At 31.3% G+C, this 18,494-nt stretch overlaps 1 protein-coding gene and 2 long non-coding RNA genes across 6 annotated transcripts; all 3 read left to right on the forward strand.

The window, feature by feature from the left end:
• The first annotated feature begins 563 nt into the window (after positions 1 to 563).
• Positions 564 to 6,518, forward strand: GAD2 (glutamate decarboxylase 2). Its single transcript, XM_085753161.1, has 7 exons — positions 564 to 698; positions 1,023 to 1,227; positions 4,422 to 4,622; positions 4,709 to 4,923; positions 5,025 to 5,278; positions 5,615 to 5,667; positions 5,794 to 6,518. The coding sequence occupies exons 1-7, from the start codon at positions 613 to 615 to the stop codon at positions 6,304 to 6,306; spliced, it is 1,527 nt and encodes a 508-aa protein (XP_085609287.1). The 5' UTR covers positions 564 to 612; the 3' UTR covers positions 6,307 to 6,518.
• Positions 6,519 to 8,429: 1,911 nt separating this feature from the next.
• LOC146939537 (uncharacterized) lies at positions 8,430 to 8,901 on the forward strand. The gene is made up of 3 exons (XR_015031680.1): positions 8,430 to 8,551; positions 8,666 to 8,744; positions 8,846 to 8,901. It is a non-coding gene; the product is annotated as an uncharacterized LOC146939537 (long non-coding RNA).
• A 256-nt stretch (positions 8,902 to 9,157) lies between these two features.
• LOC146939538 (uncharacterized) lies at positions 9,158 to 13,108 on the forward strand. Of its 4 annotated transcripts, none has more exons than XR_015031678.1 (8): positions 9,161 to 9,305; positions 9,420 to 9,498; positions 9,600 to 9,648; positions 10,326 to 10,380; positions 10,865 to 10,974; positions 11,994 to 12,092; positions 12,182 to 12,278; positions 12,973 to 13,108. It is a non-coding gene; the product is annotated as an uncharacterized LOC146939538 (long non-coding RNA). The 4 variants fall into 4 exon arrangements; XR_015031677.1 differs by having other exon boundaries at positions 12,185 to 12,278; XR_015031675.1 differs by lacking the exon at positions 12,973 to 13,108 and having other exon boundaries at positions 9,158 to 9,305; positions 12,185 to 12,474.
• The last annotated feature ends 5,386 nt before the right edge of the window (positions 13,109 to 18,494 follow it).

The following is an 18,494-nucleotide window of genomic DNA, read 5'->3' on the forward strand; positions in this document are numbered from 1 at the left end:
TATAATTCTTATAAAGAATGATATGTTTTTTATGGGATAATATTTTCTAAAATATAAAAGTCGATAAATATCTCTTTATTACATAAAAATTATCGTTAACTTATTGATTTTTGAAACAGGTGTAACAGTACACCTTAATTTAAGGGTGTACCGTAGAAACTCCCTATTTATATACGACTCATAATTTCCTTAGTTAAAAAAACATCCATAATTGCCTTACGAAAAAACAAAGACCCATAATTACCTTTAAAAAAAAGACCCCAATTAATTAAAAAAAACTTACCTTTTTTTTCTTTCTATTATAATCACATCACATTGACATGTGAAAGTTCAGTGTAACCATTTTAATAAAGCTACACGCGGTAGAATGAGTCTCTGACTTAACATAGACTTGAATTTTTTTTTTGAGAGGAACATAGACTTGTGTTTGATTGGTCCTTTTATTTTTTGAAAACTATTTGATTGGTCCTTTAACATCATATAATTAATTAGTTAATTAAATTAAACATGTAGCGCACTGATCTCAGTACTATTTATAATTGCATAGGTCCCCTGTTTCATATACATTATTTCACACCCAACACAAACATACTTTCTCTCATTCTCACAACCATGGTTCTCTCAAAGACAGCCTCCGAGTCTGATGTTTCCGTCCACTCAACCTTTGCTTCCCGCTATGTCAGAACTTCACTTCCTAGGTAACAACCTTATGTTGATCATTTTATTTTTTAAACGGTCAATGTTATTATCGTTAATCGTTAATTTGTTAGTATTATAACATGTGTGAGATCAAACACTTGACCTCACTTCATGTGATCATCAACTCCTTTGTCTTCGTCTGATGATCAAGTTAACCTTAAATCCATAAATTTGCATTGATCTTGTCAAGAAAAAAATATTTATGTTGCTGAATGATAGTTTGCTAGTAAAATAACTATGGTATCTAGGAAATCATATTTTGAGAATCAAGGTAGTTTAATTATTTACATACTAATTATTTTACGCATACATTTAATTTATAGATTCAAGATGCCAGATGAGTCTATACCAAAGGATGCAGCATACCAAATAATAAACGATGAATTGATGCTTGATGGAAACCCTAGATTGAACTTGGCATCCTTTGTGACAACTTGGATGGAGCCTGAGTGTGATAAACTCATCATGGCTTCCATCAACAAGAACTACGTTGACATGGATGAATACCCCGTCACCACTGAGCTCCAGGTAGACCTTCCCTACATCATAGTATCATACCTTTTACTTACTTTTTGTTTATGAATTATGAATCCTTTATTTGATTTGTTGTAATAAAATAGTATTAAAAAACATATCATGGCATATAGAATATTATTATTATTTTTTTAAAATAAACACAAGTTGCGCGTTAGGTACAGATATGTTGATTATTTAAACATTTCTTTTCCTGGTATCTTCTTTCCTTATTAATCTAATTTCCTCTCTTTGACATTGCCTTAATTGATGCATATATTAAATGCCTTATTGCTTTTCATTAGCTAGAGATTCCCTCCGTTAACTACTCCCCAATTCCTTTTTTAAAAAATTGTTTCCATTGAGTAATTTATTAATTTTTGTTTTGTGGATATTACCTTAACTATTAATTATTTATTGCACATGGAGAAATATATGAAATAAAATAAGACAGTAAACAATTAAGAATTAAGAATATTACCAAAAAAAGAAGATAAGTAGTTTTATCAACATTCTTTGGTTGTATTTGAATGTGAAAAAATTATTCAGTTATCTTTGAATGTGAAAAACTAAATCCGAAAATGACAACTAAAAAAGAAGGAAGTAGTAGATGAGTTAAGTCCTCGTGAGCTTAGCTTAGTTGGTATGGACAATGCATAATAATATATGCAAGGTCTACGGTTCAAATCCCGGCCACCACCAAAAACTTGAAAATATTAGTGGTCTTGATGATGATTACAACACATTTTACCCCATATTTAATTTTCCACAACACATTTTACCCCATATTTAATTTTCCAATTAATTCTAAAATAAAATTACGAAATGTTTTGAAAATTCCTTTTCTTTGTTTTATAAGTTAGGAAATATGTCCTCGTGAGCTTAGCTATACATAATATATGCAAGGTCCAGGGTTCAAACCCCGGCCACCACAAAAAATATGTCAGGAAATATATTTTTTCTATACCCTTACAAGTGCCATATATATTTATATTTATTTATTTTTTCAAAAATAAAAGAGAAGATATAATTGGGTACCTTTGTATTTTGACCTTTTGTATTTTTCAATTTTAGGCACATCTTGTGGGTAAATGATTTTTTATTATAATTAAAAATTCAATTTTAGCAAATTAATTTTGTCACTTACTATTTTTAGTGTATCCATCTTTATAACAAATATTTAGTAGAAAATATTGAATTGAGAGTGATACTCATAACATATTTTTTTAAAAAGAATATCATAAAATTAATTAGAGGGAAAGTATTGAAAACAATATATATATACATATATATAGGATTAATAATATAGAGACTACTATAATTGAGCTCATATATGAGTTAAGCTCATAGAGACTATGTTATTAATATATTACTCCCTCCGTTTCAAAATGAGTGTCGTTTTAGGTGTTTACACACATATTAAGAAATGCAATGATTAAAAGAAAGAGAATGGTTATTTTACCAAATTATGCTTATTAACTATTGGTTAGTTTTAAAAGTAATACTTTGGAAGTAGTGTGCAGAGTATTAATTGGAGGGTACAATTGAAAAGAAAAAGTTATTATTGCATTGGAAACTGAAAGTGACATTCATTTTGAAACAAATTTTTTTGGCCAAAGCGACACTCATTTTGAAACGGAGGGAGTATTACTTTGTCCCTAGACAACGTATAATCAACCATTCATTGTTATATATTAAATTATTAGATATAGTTATTTTTTAAAATGAGTCCCTAATAATACTTCTAAGTATCTTGAAGTATGAAAAGTAAAAGTTAATAGAATATGTCATCATTGTTACAACCTAGTGATTTTTGTTTTGAAAATATTTTAGGTAGAATTGTGGGTTTAAATCTAAGTCACGACATTCCCTTTCTCTATATATATTTTATTTGAGTATGTGTTGATCACTAAATCAACAACATAAATAAAAATAAAAAATGACATTTTAAAAATGTCTTATTTAATGTTTTTATAGAAAATGACATTTCAAAAATGTCTTATTTAATGTTGTTTTTAATAACTTATGTTAAAAGATAGTATATGCACAATGTTTGTAAAACAGAAACTAACACCCCCAACATTAAAAAATTTAAGTTGAACACCTTCCCTCAAATTCAAACATTTACACTACCAAAAAAAAACAGTTAAAGTTGTGAATGCCAATCTTAGAGGTGTTAATTATAGTAAGTAGTACAAACAAACAAAAAATAGATGTATAGGTAAAGGCAATATCATTCCAGTTTATACTTGAATAACACTCCGGTGATATTATGGTTACATTGATGATATTGATCAACCACAATATCATAAGTGTACAACAAAACAAAAAAACTTTGTGAAAGAGAAAGAAAAACGTCATTTGTAACATTATAGTTGGTCAATGTCACCAATATCGCCAACCACAATGTCATCCAAATGCTGCCTGATTACACCATTTTCTTTTCAAATCCTCCATTCATGACAGTCTTGTTAGGCAACCCGTAAGTCATTGTCTAATGTAGTTCGGGCAAAAGTTGTTTCCTTTTGCATTTATTTCTTATCCTAATTAATCTTCATTAAAGATGATGACAGTCTTGTTAGGCAACCCGTAAGTCATTGTCATATTATAATTGTCATATTTGACTACAAATGAAGAGAAGAAAATGATAATTTTATAAAGTTAACTTTATGTATTTATTAATATCATAAAAACAAAATAAAAAATATTTATCGGGGAATGATATACATAATATTAATTAAGGATACGATTGAAAAAAAAAATAAGCAATTTATATAACATTAAAGGTGAAACTAAAAGTCATTTTAAACAATTTTTTTAAATGCGACAAATATCATGGGATTGAGGGAGTAATGATTTTAGTTGTTGAAATATTTGTACTTTTCAAATAAAATATTTTATTATATATAAAAAAATTTCAAGACTAGAGAATCCCTTTTCATGAGTACCAACATCTTTGTATGATGCCACTGTTAGCTTTGGAGGTCTCAATACTCAGGTGCTAAGATACCTAATTAAAATGAGTATGTGTCGCTATAACAAATAAACGTAAATTCATAATAAGTGACTAAATAAAATTTCTTTTTATTGGATGAGGACAGAGTAGGCCATTTCAATGACAAAAATTATGGAAAATCCATGACCAATTAAAAAAATACTCCCCCAACAACACTAGTAGTTGCTTCTAACTTGTATATGGATATATGCAGAATCGGTGTGTTAACATGATAGCTCATCTTTTCAATGCACCACTTAAAGAAAATGAGGCTGCAGTTGGTGTTGGCACTGTTGGCTCATCAGAGGCTATAATGTTAGCTGGATTGGCATTCAAAAGGAAGTGGCAGAACAAAAGAAAACTAGAGGGAAAGCCTTATGACAAACCCAACATTGTCACTGGCGCCAATGTCCAGGTACATATATATAAAATGTGTATAATGATCGTGTTTTCGAACTAATTGAAAGAGGAAAAGCCTTATGAGAAGTTCATCTTGTGAAGGTTTGTTGGGAGAAATTTGCAAGGTACTTTGAAGTGGAATTGAAAGAGGTTAAGCTAAGTGAAGGATACTATGTAATGGACCCTCAAAAGGCTGTGGAATTGGTGGATGAGAACACCATCTGTGTTGCTGCTATCCTTGGTTCAACGCTAAATGGAGAGTTTGAAGATGTTAAACGCTTAAACGATCTCCTTGTTGAAAAGAATAAGGAAACTGGGTATGTTTCATATTGAATAAACCTTCAAAAACTTCCATAATGTCTTCTCTTTATTTTACATTTTGGAGTTGAGGAACTAATATATGAAATTCTTTTTGTAGATGGGACACTCCTATTCATGTGGATGCAGCTAGTGGTGGTTTCATTGCTCCATTTATTTATCCAGAACTCGAGTGGGATTTCCGCTTACCATTGGTGAAGAGTATCAATGTTAGTGGTCACAAATACGGTCTTGTCTATGCTGGAATTGGTTGGGCTATTTGGAGAAGCAAGGAAGATTTGCCTGAAGAACTCATCTTTCACATCAACTATCTAGGAGCTGATCAACCTACCTTTACCCTCAACTTCTCCAAAGGTAACACATAATTGGAACACTTGGTTTAAGAATTAATTCGACAACAAACCCCGTGCACTTTTGTGGATTTCGATCCCCTGGATCTAGCAAGCATGTGCCATAGTCGTGTGATCGGAACTATTAAATCAAGATCAGACGATTCATATTTGACTTTCTATATTAATTTCAAAATATAAAGTTTAAATGTGAATTGTTTGATCTTTTGATCGTACGATCTAGATTTCCTGATTGTGGCAAATCCATATCCAAGTTTCAATAGCTAAACAAAAAGTTTAGAGATGAGTCATGTATAACGAGTATATGTACTAATTTCTTTCACAAAATTATGCATTGCAGGTTCTAGTCAAGTCATTGCTCAATACTACCAACTAATACGTCTTGGTTATGAGGTATTAATACAAACCAAACATACCCCTTTTACATACTTATCATAACTTTTTTGAAGATTCATATTTTTCTTGTAAAACACTTCAAAACTATATAATGTACTAATTCTTTGCATTAACTTGTTGCAGGGGTATAAAAATGTGATGGAAAATTGCAGAGACAACATGATAGTACTAAAAGAGGGACTCGAAAAAATGGGGCGCTTCAACATTGTGTCGAAAGACGACGGTGTACCTTTGGTGGCCTTCACATTGAAGGACCACACAAACTTTGATGAATTTCAAATCTCCGACTTGTTGAGGCGCTTCGGATGGATTGTTCCAGCATACAGCATGCCCCCGGATGCTCAACACATAACCGTTTTACGCGTTGTCATTAGGGAGGATTTCTCAAGGACTTTAGCAGAGCGCCTTGTAGCTGATATAGAGAAAGTGTTGCACGAGCTTGATTCACTTACTGCGAGGATAAAGATGATAAGTGGCACTAGTAGTGTTACAGTTCATGAAGTTGTGAAAGATAATGGTCAAGTAGTGGTTGCTAAAAAGAGTGCTTTGGAGACTCAGAGAGAAATTACTGCGATTTGGAAGAAGTTTGTGATGGATAGGAAGAAGTTGAATGATAAGATGAATGGTGTTTGCTAGAATCAGCTTGGAATGGAACAAGGGTGTGTCATGTCTCTCTATTTATGCTTTTATAGCTTCTTTTTTTGTTAAGGAAGTAATTAAGTACATTTTTATTGAGTCAAGTCATTTCTATGATTCTCATGATGAGTGGTTCCAAGAAAAACATAATCATGTTTATACTTTATAAGCATGGCTTAATTTATTTATGAAGAATGAATCATTTATCCTTTTCTGCATTTTGTACAAATTATGCTCATATCTTCTTTGTTTGCAAAACCAACATATACCACTGTCACTACACATAAATTAGATTTGGAACAATGATATATGCTTAGTTTCATGACTTTTCCAAAATCATCTGTAGCACTCAATACCGGCATCTTTCATCAACAAGATCTAGGCAATTTCATTTATATAGAAATGTACCTCATAAGCTATGAACACTTGAGGTATCTTAATCTTAATAATATACAAATCTTAATCTTATCTTAATAATATACAAATCTTAATCTTAATCTTAATCTTAATAATATACAAATGGGGAACAATTTTTAGTCTCCTAATCTTAGGTGTCAATCAATCACATCATTCTTGCCACGTCACATTAAAATACTACTTTTATTTTTACCATTTTAAGCATTCAATCAATCACAAACACTAAAATATCATTTTCTCTCATTTTCCCTCTTCAATTCAAAATTCAAAATTCAAATCTTTCTTCCCTCCTATCTTTTCTCTTAAAATTCCCATACAACATTAAAATATCATTTCTTCTCTCCTCTCTTTTTTTTCTTTTTTTTCATTTCTCTTTCTCTCTCCCTTTCTCTCTCCCTTTCTCTCCACACGACCTCTTTCTCTCAACCCTCACAACCACTCATCCCCATTCTTCTCCCTCTCTCTCGCCGCTACAACAACATCATCAGGTCATTCTTCATTCTTTTTAATTTTTCCCATCAAACAAAATTAGGGTTTTTATGATTTTCCCTTCAATCTCTCACTCACTGTTCTTTATCTTCCTCTTCACAAAAAAATTTCAGTTTTTTTTTCATTTCATCCACTTTATGATGTAATCGACAACTGATAGAATAAGGAAGCAACACACACTTCTGCAACGGAGGTAATGATTCATCCATGGCCATTTTCGAATTTTCAGATTCATTCAATATGTTTCTTCGATTTATTCTGATTTTTTGTCTGATAATTCATTTGTGATTCCAGATTCATTCAATCTGGGAGAAGCATAGAAGAAAGGCATCACAACATCAGAGTATGTCAATCTTAATCTTAATCTTAATAATATACAAATGGGGAACAATTTTTAGTCTCCTAATCTTAGGTGTCAATCAATCACATCATTCTTGCCACGTCACATTAAAATACTACTTTTATTTTTACCATTTTAAGCATTCAATCAATCACAAACACTAAAATATCATTTTCTCTCATTTTCCCTCTTCAATTCAAAATTCAAAATTCAAATCTTTCTTCCCTCCTATCTTTTCTCTTAAAATTCCCATACAACATTAAAATATCATTTCTTCTCTCCTCTCTTTTTTTTCTTTTTTTTCATTTCTCTTTCTCTCTCCCTTTCTCTCTCCCTTTCTCTCCACACGACCTCTTTCTCTCAACCCTCACAACCACTCATCCCCATTCTTCTCCCTCTCTCTCGCCGCTACAACAACATCATCAGGTCATTCTTCATTCTTTTTAATTTTTCCCATCAAACAAAATTAGGGTTTTTATGATTTTCCCTTCAATCTCTCACTCACTGTTCTTTATCTTCCTCTTCACAAAAAAATTTCAGATTTTTTTCATTTCATCCACTTTATGATGTAATCGACAACTGATAGAATAAGGAAGCAACACACACTTCTGCGACGGAGGTAACGATTCATCCATGGCCATTTTCGAATTTTCAGATTCATTCAATATGTTTCTTCGATTCATCCATGGCCATTTTCGAATTTTCATTTTAAGCATTCAATCAATCACAAACACTAAAATATCATTTTCTCTCATTTTCCCTCTTCAATTCAAAATTCAAAATTCAAATCTTTCTTCCCTCCTATCTTTTCTCTTAAAATTCCCATACAACATTAAAATATCATTTCTTCTCTCCTCTCTTTTTTTTCTTTTTTTTCATTTCTCTTTCTCTCTCCCTTTCTCTCTCCCTTTCTCTCCACACGACCTCTTTCTCTCAACCCTCACAACCACTCATCCCCATTCTTCTCCCTCTCTCTCGCCGCTACAACAACATCATCAGGTCATTCTTCATTCTTTTTAATTTTTCCCATCAAACAAAATTAGGGTTTTTATGATTTTCCCTTCAATCTCTCACTCACTGTTCTTTATCTTCCTCTTCACAAAAAAATTTCAGATTTTTTTCATTTCATCCACTTTATGATGTAATCGACAACTGATAGAATAAGGAAGCAACACACACTTCTGCGACGGAGGTAACGATTCATCCATGGCCATTTTCGAATTTTCAGATTCATTCAATATGTTTCTTCGATTTATTCTGATTTTTTGTCTGATAATTCATTTGTGATTCCAGATTCATTCAATCTGGGAGAAGCATAGAAGAAAGGCATCACAACATCAGAGTATGTCAATCTTAATCTTAATCTTAATAATATACAAATGGGGAACAACTTTTAGTCTCCTAATCTTAGGTGTCAATCAATCACATCATTCTTGCCACGTCACATTAAAATACTACTTTTATTTTTACCATTTTAAGCATTCAATCAATCACAAACACTAAAATATCATTTTCTCTCATTTTCCCTCTTCAATTCAAAATTCAAAATTCAAATCTTTCTCCCCTCCTATCTTTTCTCTTAAAATTCCCATACAACATTAAAATATCATTTCTTCTCTCCTCTCTTTTTTTTCTTTTTTTTCATTTCTCTTTCTCTCTCCCTTTCTCTCCACACGACCTCTTTCTCTCAACCCTCACAACCACTCATCCCCATTCTTCTCCCTCTCTCTCGCCGCTACAACAACATCATCAGGTCATTCTTCATTCTTTTTAATTTTTCCCATCAAACAAAATTAGGGTTTTTATGATTTTCCCTTCAATCTCTCACTCACTGTTCTTTATCTTCCTCTTCACAAAAAAATTTCAGATTTTTTTCATTTCATCCACTTTATGATGTAATCGACAACTGATAGAATAAGGAAGCAACACACACTTCTGCGACGGAGGTAACGATTCATCCATGGCCATTTTCGAATTTTCAGATTCATTCAATATGTTTCTTCGATTTATTCTGATTTTTTGTCTGATAATTCATTTGTGATTCCAGATTCATTCAATCTGGGAGAAGCATAGAAGAAAGGCATCACAACATCAGAGTATGTCGAAATGTACACAAATCTTTTTGTTTTTTGTTTTAATTTCGCTGTTTTGATTTGTGTTTTTATGTTTGACCATTATATTTTGGACATCGGAATGTGATTTGTTTGACATTGGGTAGCTTGGGAATTATTTCATGGTTGATTTTAAACATTTGATGGGTATTTTCGAGAAGTATATTTAACTGAAAATCTGAATTTTTAGAAGTATATTTTCAGTATGATTTAGTTAGCTCTTAATTTTTTTAATGAAGTATTAACTATGATAATGACATTAGATTGTTATTGAGTAACTTTTCAACATGGAGTTACTGATATTATTAGTAATTTTCATGGGTTTTTTTCATGGCTTTTGGTGCTATTGGAGGTTGTATGTTTCAATTCTCTCATGCGTATTATCATTGGTTTTTCAATTTTGTAGCAATTCTTCTATTTTATGTTATTCATTTTGATTTTTGTTTGGTTTTTTTATTGCACACTTTACATATATATTCGTGGAGTTGATGAGGTTCTGCATACTTTGTTTGTGTTTTGTTAGAGTTGAATTTCGTTTGTGGTGATTTTTGTAGAAATATATGACCCTTTTGTTTGGGTTATTTTGTTCTAATTACTATTATTGAGGTTAAGATGACTCCATGTTTGAATTATGTTTCTAATTCATAGATCTTGCTTTGCAGCTACTGAGTGGGCAAATGGAAATCAAATGGAGGGTGCCTTCACTAATAAGAGCATGTAAGTAATAGTTTATGATTATTTAAGTCATCACATGGTAAACTACTCATATGCCAAATCCTCATTTTAGGAACTACTGACCTGACAAAAAAATCCTCATTTAGGACCACATTCAGTTTGGGTATCCATTATTTTATTTTCTTATTTTGAAGCTTTAATATTTAATTATCCGAGAAAAGGGCAATTGAAATTCTAAATGACAATCAGTGATGATTCATATTTGCTATGAAGCTTGAAGTATTATTTCTTTGTTAAATGTGTTACTTTGAATTTGCTCTTTGTTGTGTCCAATGATGATGATTCTTTATGATATTTGGGATTTGGAATTTTAACCATGTTTAACTTTCATTGGAAGCAACTCGAACTTATCTGAATTCTTAAAAGTTACTTTTAAGAATATGCTTCAGTTGCTCTTATTTTAACTCATACTTGCATATCCTTTATTAAATTTACTTTAAATTTGTAGTTTTTTTTTTTGTGACAGATTGCAAATTAAAATTGTGGGAGCTATGTGATATAATAATTCACTATAGGATTTTGTTGGGAGAACAAGCAACTCAAATGTTAGTTGGAGGAGTTTGATGCATCTGATTGGTATGACTCAATTCTTTCTATGGGTATTGACTTTTATAACTGAATTATTGAAAGTATCATATTTAGTATGCATTAATATGTATGTTTTTGTTTGAAATAAATGATTTGTGAATTATATTTTAGTGCCACATATGTATTTCCCATTATTGAGTGTCTTTGCAACTTTTTATTGTTTCTTTCCTTTCTTTCTGAATCCTTCTTTTGTTTGTTGACAGTAATAACCTCACAAATTTACATTGATTTGTTCTCTATCTTAATTCCCATTTTTATTTGATTTAGCTTTATATGTACCATTATATAATATTCAAAACCTGAGGTCCAAATGACTTGAATAACAGTTAAGATATTTATAAAATCTAGAACTATTTTACTTGATTCATATGCACAACTCAATGAATGATTTAAATTATAAATATGGAAAGTGACACATGACCAAAGAAATTTCAAATTTGGTTATTGGGAACGTTTGCATCATTTCAATGGGTCGTTTGCATCTCAAGGTGAAGTTTTTTGATTAATTTCATGGGGTATACAAAGTTTCTGGTGTATTTCAGGTTGTATGTATCAAGCTTTTATGCTTGGTTTGAAACTAGAGTAATTGTTTTTCAGATTTCTTAAACTATTTTGGTCATTTATAGCTTTTGGATAGAGGACAGTTTCTTCATTGTGAACATGTTAGTCATCTTTGTAAATGATTTCATGCTTCATATCAGATTGTTAACTCTCATTACTGTTTTCTATGTTGAGTTGTTACTGCTTCTTCCATCTTTTTATTTGTTATGCTAATTTTTGCTTCTGAAAAATAGATTAATTTCCCTAAATTGGCATCAGTTACTTAGTGTGATTTATATTGCAAATAAAATTGTGGTATGAACTTCTTGGTTATTCTTATTGTTTAGTATTTGTATTTGTATACTTGAGAAATACTTCTAATATATAGTGTGGTCTTCTATGTATAAAAGGTTGATGTTATATAGAAGAATGAGTTTCACACTAATATGAGTTTTGTGTTGAGTCAGGGCATTGGTGTTAAGACAACATGTTACTGTTACTGCTAAAACCTACAATAGGCCATTGATTGAAAATTCCAAAGAGTGTAGTTTAAAAAGCTCTTATAAGTAAGTTTAACATATGATCACTACATAAATTCTTTCTGTTGTCTTCTGAAAATTTTGAGTTAATTGATCCCGTTTGAATATTGAAATAGCAGGCCAAACATTAATGAGGTGGTCAAATGGATGCGACTGTTGGGTTCTACGGAAAAACATTCTCACTCTTCCTTCCACTCTAATTAGCAAGATGTTGTACGGATTCATTTTCTACCGATTTTTTCTTTTAATTTTGGCTTCTATTGTTATTAGAGGATAAAGTTCAAACAATTTTTTCTTTTTTAATTTTGGCTTCTATCGTTATTAGAGGATGAAGTTCAAACAATATTTTTTCATTGTATCTTTACCATTTGAGAGTTTTCTTTTAATTAGTTCAAACAATATTTATTCATTGTATCTTCAGGAAAGTGGTTAGTGTTCCATTATTATATGTTTGATCATTTTGTTATTAGTGGCAACACTTAAGTTGTAGAAAAAAAGAAAAATATAGGAATGGAAAAGAGAGAATTCTAAAACTCATTGAGGAGTAGCGTAGGAAAAACAAGAGGGACATTTGATTTATAATCTATGGGAGAAAAGGGTGGAAAAAAGAGAATTTTAAAGATGTTCATTTGGTTTACACTTTTTTATACAGCAGAACTCTACTTTTGTAGTTAACTTTTTTAAGTTGATTAAAATTAAGATGACAATTTTAAATTCTTTCACGTTTTTTAAGTGATATTTATGCAAAACAACGATAGTCATTAATCATATATAGATTAACATATTAGTTTATTATTTTCTTTTCAATATTTCCTTGCTGCAATTAAATTATTAATATATCATCAACTTTTGTCTCTATTAAACTTTTATTTTTAATCTACTCTCTACTTTTTGATTTGTTCTGCAGTAGTCTCAATCCACTGAGTTTCAAGATGGATACAATAGAGGCTTAGAAGTATAAAGAATTGAATCGAGTGTTCTTTCTTTTAGTGTTGAATGTGATTGCAATTTGTCATGAAACATTATTCTAGAGTGTACCATAGCTAAATTCTCAATCGCTCTTTTACCTTACATTCTTTCAATTTGTTGTAGCCTCTTGGTTAGCCAGCTTTAAGGTTACCCAAAGCTTTCAAGCTTTAGGAAACTTTGATTGCCTACTCAACTGGTCTAAATTTATACATATAAATCTTTGTTTATCTCCTATTTAGGATAGTTTGTCAATCCATTCTTCAACCCAAAAACATCGGGGTTTACCGAAAGTGTCCTTTGAGTGAATTTAAACAAGTATGTTTATGTATCTACGACTTTGAGTAAAGTGGCATGATAAAACTATTAAGCCATATAGAAAACATGAAGCAATATTTATTTTGCATCTTTTTTGTTTTGATAATGACGTACTTAATACGAGAAAGATAAATATCAACTATTGTATTTTCTACATTGTTTTATATTATTACTTTGTTTATACATTATTTAGGATAATGTCTAAATCAGCCCATGAAAACATGGGGTTTCACCAAAACTGTGATTTCGGTATTCACCAACTTTTGTTTTAGTTAACACGTTCCCAATAACCATATTCAGATTGTTGTATGAACTATTAACTACTCTATTATATGGTGTCTATGTATTAATTTCAATAACTACTCTATCTAATGGTGTGTGTAATAATTTCTTTCACTAACTCCGTGTTATTTCCAAAAAATATTATTACTTAGGTGTCTACTATTGACACCTAACATAAAAATTGATTTTTAATATGTATTTGATTTAAGTCATAGTTTTATATTTCAAACAAACACGGGAGGCTATAAGTATTTGATTTTATTCAAATGTTTAAAATTTTCAAACATAGGAGGCTAAAGGTATTTGATTTTAGTCGAAATCTTTGTATTTCTCAAACAACTATAGGTTTTTTTATATGATTTTCAATTCATCATAAGTTATATGTATTTAAAAAAAAACTTCCTTTAGTTTGTACCATAGCCACATTGTTACGTAGGTTATTATAGTTTTACAGAACGATTGACATTTTTTGATAACTAATAGTAATTACTTATTTAAAATATTAAAATAAATATCACATAGGATAAATATTGTAGGTCATTGGTTTACATCCGAGTTTCTGAAAAACATAACATGTTCAGGAATATCAAACCATCACTTAAACTTGAAGGTTGGTGTTCCTATCATGTTGCTAAGATACATAGATTAAGGAAGTGGTTGATTATAGTTTTATGAAAACCAGTCATTTTCGTTGTCAATTGATAATACCGATTAATATAAAATATTAAAATCAGTATTATGAAAGATATAAGTATTTGATTTAAGAACTATATATTTAGTTGTTATAGAGTAACTATATAATTTAACTTATTCACTTTGTTATTTGTTTAAGAACTCATACTTCAATTTACTACATTAACCGTTTTTTGCCCGTGCGTTGCACGGGTCAAATACTAGTAGATTGTAAAAACCCAAAACTTTTTCCATTCATTAGGCCTTAAATTATTTATATAGAAATGTGCATCATAAGCTATGAACACTTTAGGCTAAAGTGTAAAAACCCAAAACTTTTTCCGGCCATTAGGCCTTAATGGCATGTTTAATGGTCAGGATATGGAGACATGATATGATAAAATACAAAGAATAGATAAAATATTTAGGCTTAATTGCATCAATGATCCCCTAAATAATTTGCAGTTTAAATTTTGGTCCCATAAAGCGTAAAACCAACATTTTGGTCCCCTTGATTTTGCTCCGTCAGTCAAAAAGATCTTTGGCTGTTAACCCTCAACAAAACCCCTATATTTATTTTGCGACCTAAGCAACTTTGTTGGCGACCACTGCACCGGAGTTCACCCCCACCGTGCCGGAAAAGTGTGTGAAAGGAATGAGTTTCTGGTCAGTTTCTTCTATAGACAACCTTGATGCTTGGCAAACAATTTTGAAGTGTGATTATGAGAAAAGGGTATTGTGAGATCTTGCAAATTTTGACTAGGAAATTGGTTCTGATGTTTAATTTGGATTAAGGAACATTTGGTTTCAGATTTGTGTTGATTAAATGGAAACAGTGAGAATGAAAATGATGGCCAGATGAGAATTCAAGTGATGGAAAATTAGTATATGAAATTGAAGTGAAATCGAATGAATGAATGGGATTAGAGATGATGTGAGTGTGGATGAAGATTGTGTTGGTATCTGATTATGGGACCGTAAAAAGCACAACATATCTATGTTTTATTGATTTTTTTTTTGGATTATTTTATGAATGTTCTTGAAGATTGTATGAAGAAGCTGGGGAAGAAGATGAAGAAATGGAAAAAAGATTAGGTGTTGTCTAGTGAGAGAGAAGAAGAGTTTTTTTTTTTTTTTTGAAATGAGAAAGATGGAAACAAAAGGAAAAGAATAATCATAAAATTAAATTTTTTTTTTTGTTTTTATGGGTTTTTTAAAATATTTTTGATGAAGAAATTGGCAAAAAAAATCGAGGTGGCCGGAAACAAGAGAGAAGGTGATGATTGAGGTTTTTGAAATTTCACAGATCTAAAAAATAAATGGGTGATTTTTGAAGAGGAAGAAGAGAGGAATTAAATGGTGGTTTTGGTTTGGTCATACGACCTCGGATGGCAACAATGGTGGAGAGAAGAAAACTTCTCGTAAAAGAAGGAAAGAAAGAGGAACTTGGCGTGGAGTGTGTTTGTTTTTGAAGAAAAAAAATTAAATAGTGATGGTATAACATAAGATACGATTGGACTTCATGATCTAACAGTCACTTTTTTTATAAAAAAAAAAAGATCGAACAGTTAAAATTAAAAGAATTAATAAGGTTTATGGTGAACCAACATTGTTTGGGTTCCACTTTAGACATTTAAAGTTAAAGTTAACATGCAAGGACTTTTTAGATTGACGGAACAAAACCAAGGGGACCAAAATGTTGGTTTTACGATTTATGAGACCAAAATGTAAACTGCAAATTATTTAGGGGGACCATTTATGCAATGAAGCTAAATATTTATTTGAACCTTGTATGTTATACTAGTGTACGAACCCGTGCAACGCACGGCTGGAATATCCTGTTAATTTTTATTTAAGTTCAAATACAACGTGAGCAGACCAAATATATTCGGTTAAGAATAAATATTATCACTCAGCAACAGCAACAATAATACAAAAACCACCAAAGCACACATACATAATATTAACCATCAAGGGGAAATCCACAAAGAAGAATACAATCTCTCTTTCTGTACTCTGTTGTGCTAAAGATGCATTGATAAAGAGCACATCCTTTCACAGACTGTTCAACTTCACAATGTAAAAAATACCCCTTTTTGTTCGAAACTATTCACCTTGTTTCCCTTTTTCACCCATGCACTTTCAAAACACAAAGAAATATTAAACATATTGTAGAAAACACAATACAAAACGGACAAACTGTTTACACAATGTATTGTATAAACCATATGAATCTACATGCTTTCACAGACTAACAAAAAAGAAATCTAGATGCTCATCAAGTTCATTGTCCCCTCGAATAACATTCACAACCATCGATTGGAAAAAACTCAAAGTCAAACTTGGAATTCTGCACAGTAGAAGAAAGCTTTGCCTAAGTCTCAACGAACATAAAAATAAAAAAGTTTATGAGATAAGTGTGTAATATCAAAAGAAAAAAGTACATCACATTCCTATTGAATAGATGAATGATGAACTATGAGAAATATAGTTTGTACACGTTAGTTTGGAGCCTTGACTGATAATTTTTATTTAAGGTCGAAAACAATGTGAACAGACCAATTCCACACAACTGTAGGCTAACTGTGATCTTCGGTTAAGAATAAATAGTATCACTCAGCAATAGCATCAAAAATACAAAAACCACCAAAGCACACAAAGACATTAAATTAAGCATCAAGGGGATAAATATTGATTCGCACGTACAAAGGATAGAAAAATGAAATCAACATATATCAACAATTGTCCCCGCTGAATTAAAAACACGGTGATAAATATTGATTCTCACGTACAAATGGAAGAAAAAAAATATTGACTCGCACAAACAAATGTAAAAAGAGAAAATAGTTCATATATAAAGCGAAGAATAAATTATATGTTAAATACAAAAACAAAAAACAACTGAAATTTTGAAATAGAAATATACATTAAAAACATCAAAACAAAAAAATAGTAATGACATCCAAATCCTATGTTCAACATAGAATAAACATTCAACTAAAAACATTACATGTTTTGACACAACTAAAAACAAAAAATAATTTCATTTTTTTTGTATTGTAAAAAGTAATGTTATTTAGGTTCAAAAACGAGCTACGACAACTAAATTAACCAGACTTAAGTGATTAATGAGATTCACTAAACGAAGAATTGTTCGGGAGAACCCAAGTTTGATTCCTGGATGAAACAATTTTTTGTCAGACTATACTTGCCTCACAATCGACTCCAAATTACCAGTAGGCAAGACAATGGGGCGAGGTCGGGATAGGTTTTGTCTTTCCCATCCCGTCCCCTATTGTCAAATACTTACCTACTACCCTACTCATACCCAACGGGGATGAGAAATTGAATTTTGTCTCCGTCTCTGGCGGATTCGAGTATCCCCGCCCATCCCCGTATCCAAAGCGAATCATTTTTTTTAAATGCAGAAAGAAGTTTTTCCAGCCCATAGGGCAATGTTATAATGTAGAAGAGAGAGATTGAGGGTGTGAGATGTGGAAGAAGAGAGAAAACTCGGGTGAATGTAAACACATACTGACATTCTTACTGATTGAGTGAAATGGTTTAGGATTTGCGTTTTTATTTATATAAAAAGAGTGATAAAGTAATTTTTAGCATTCGGGGATGGATTTAGGTGAGGGTTTCGGGTGGATACCTATATCCTTGTAACCCGTCTTGTAGCCATGTTTTTAAATCGAGAAAAACCCAAACTCATATCCAAACCTAGTCAAAGCGAGAAATCCCGTCCAATTGGAGTGGGTTTAGACGGGTACTCGCATGTACGGATTTTGGTGTCATGCCTAATTACCAAGATCCATTCTTCTACAAACCAGAGTAGGAAATGGGCATGTTATTAACCATGTAACCCGTCTTGGGCCTATTCTTAATCTTCAAAATCGTGGCTTTCCAGATGAGGAAATGATCAAGTTGTCTTGCTCTTTCTCAAGTCCAATCATCTCCCTACTTCTTCATTTTCTCGTTCCTTTCTCTTGAGTGTTGGTTTTGTCAACTTTGAGAGACATGTGAGATTATAAGAAATTTTGAGTGGGAGTTGGAAAAATCAGTGATAGGAGAAAGAAAGGCCTTTACTTGGAGTTGTTATTGATGTGAGAAAATTTAGAATATCATCTATGGGAAGGCTATTCAGTTCTTGAGGGATTTTGATGACTAAATGAGGTAGAAGAGAAAAGG

The sequence above is a fragment of the Medicago sativa genome, chromosome 3 (assembly GCF_051527215.1).
Source record: "Medicago sativa cultivar Bolivia chromosome 3, Bolivia_mono, whole genome shotgun sequence".
Classification (NCBI taxonomy): domain Eukaryota; kingdom Viridiplantae; phylum Streptophyta; class Magnoliopsida; order Fabales; family Fabaceae; genus Medicago; species Medicago sativa.

What these genes read in the sequence shown, in the direction of transcription:
- GAD2 (XM_085753161.1), top strand. Translation starts at nt 613, where the DNA reads ATGGTTCTCTCAAAGACAGCCTCCGAGTCTGATGTTTCCGTCCACTCA. An exon ending in TCACTGGCGCCAATGTCCAG is followed by an intron (nt 4,623 to 4,708) that starts GTACATATATAT and finishes CATCTTGTGAAG; the next exon opens with GTTTGTTGGGAGAAATTTGC. An exon ending in TACCCTCAACTTCTCCAAAG is followed by an intron (nt 5,279 to 5,614) that starts GTAACACATAAT and finishes TATGCATTGCAG; the next exon opens with GTTCTAGTCAAGTCATTGCT.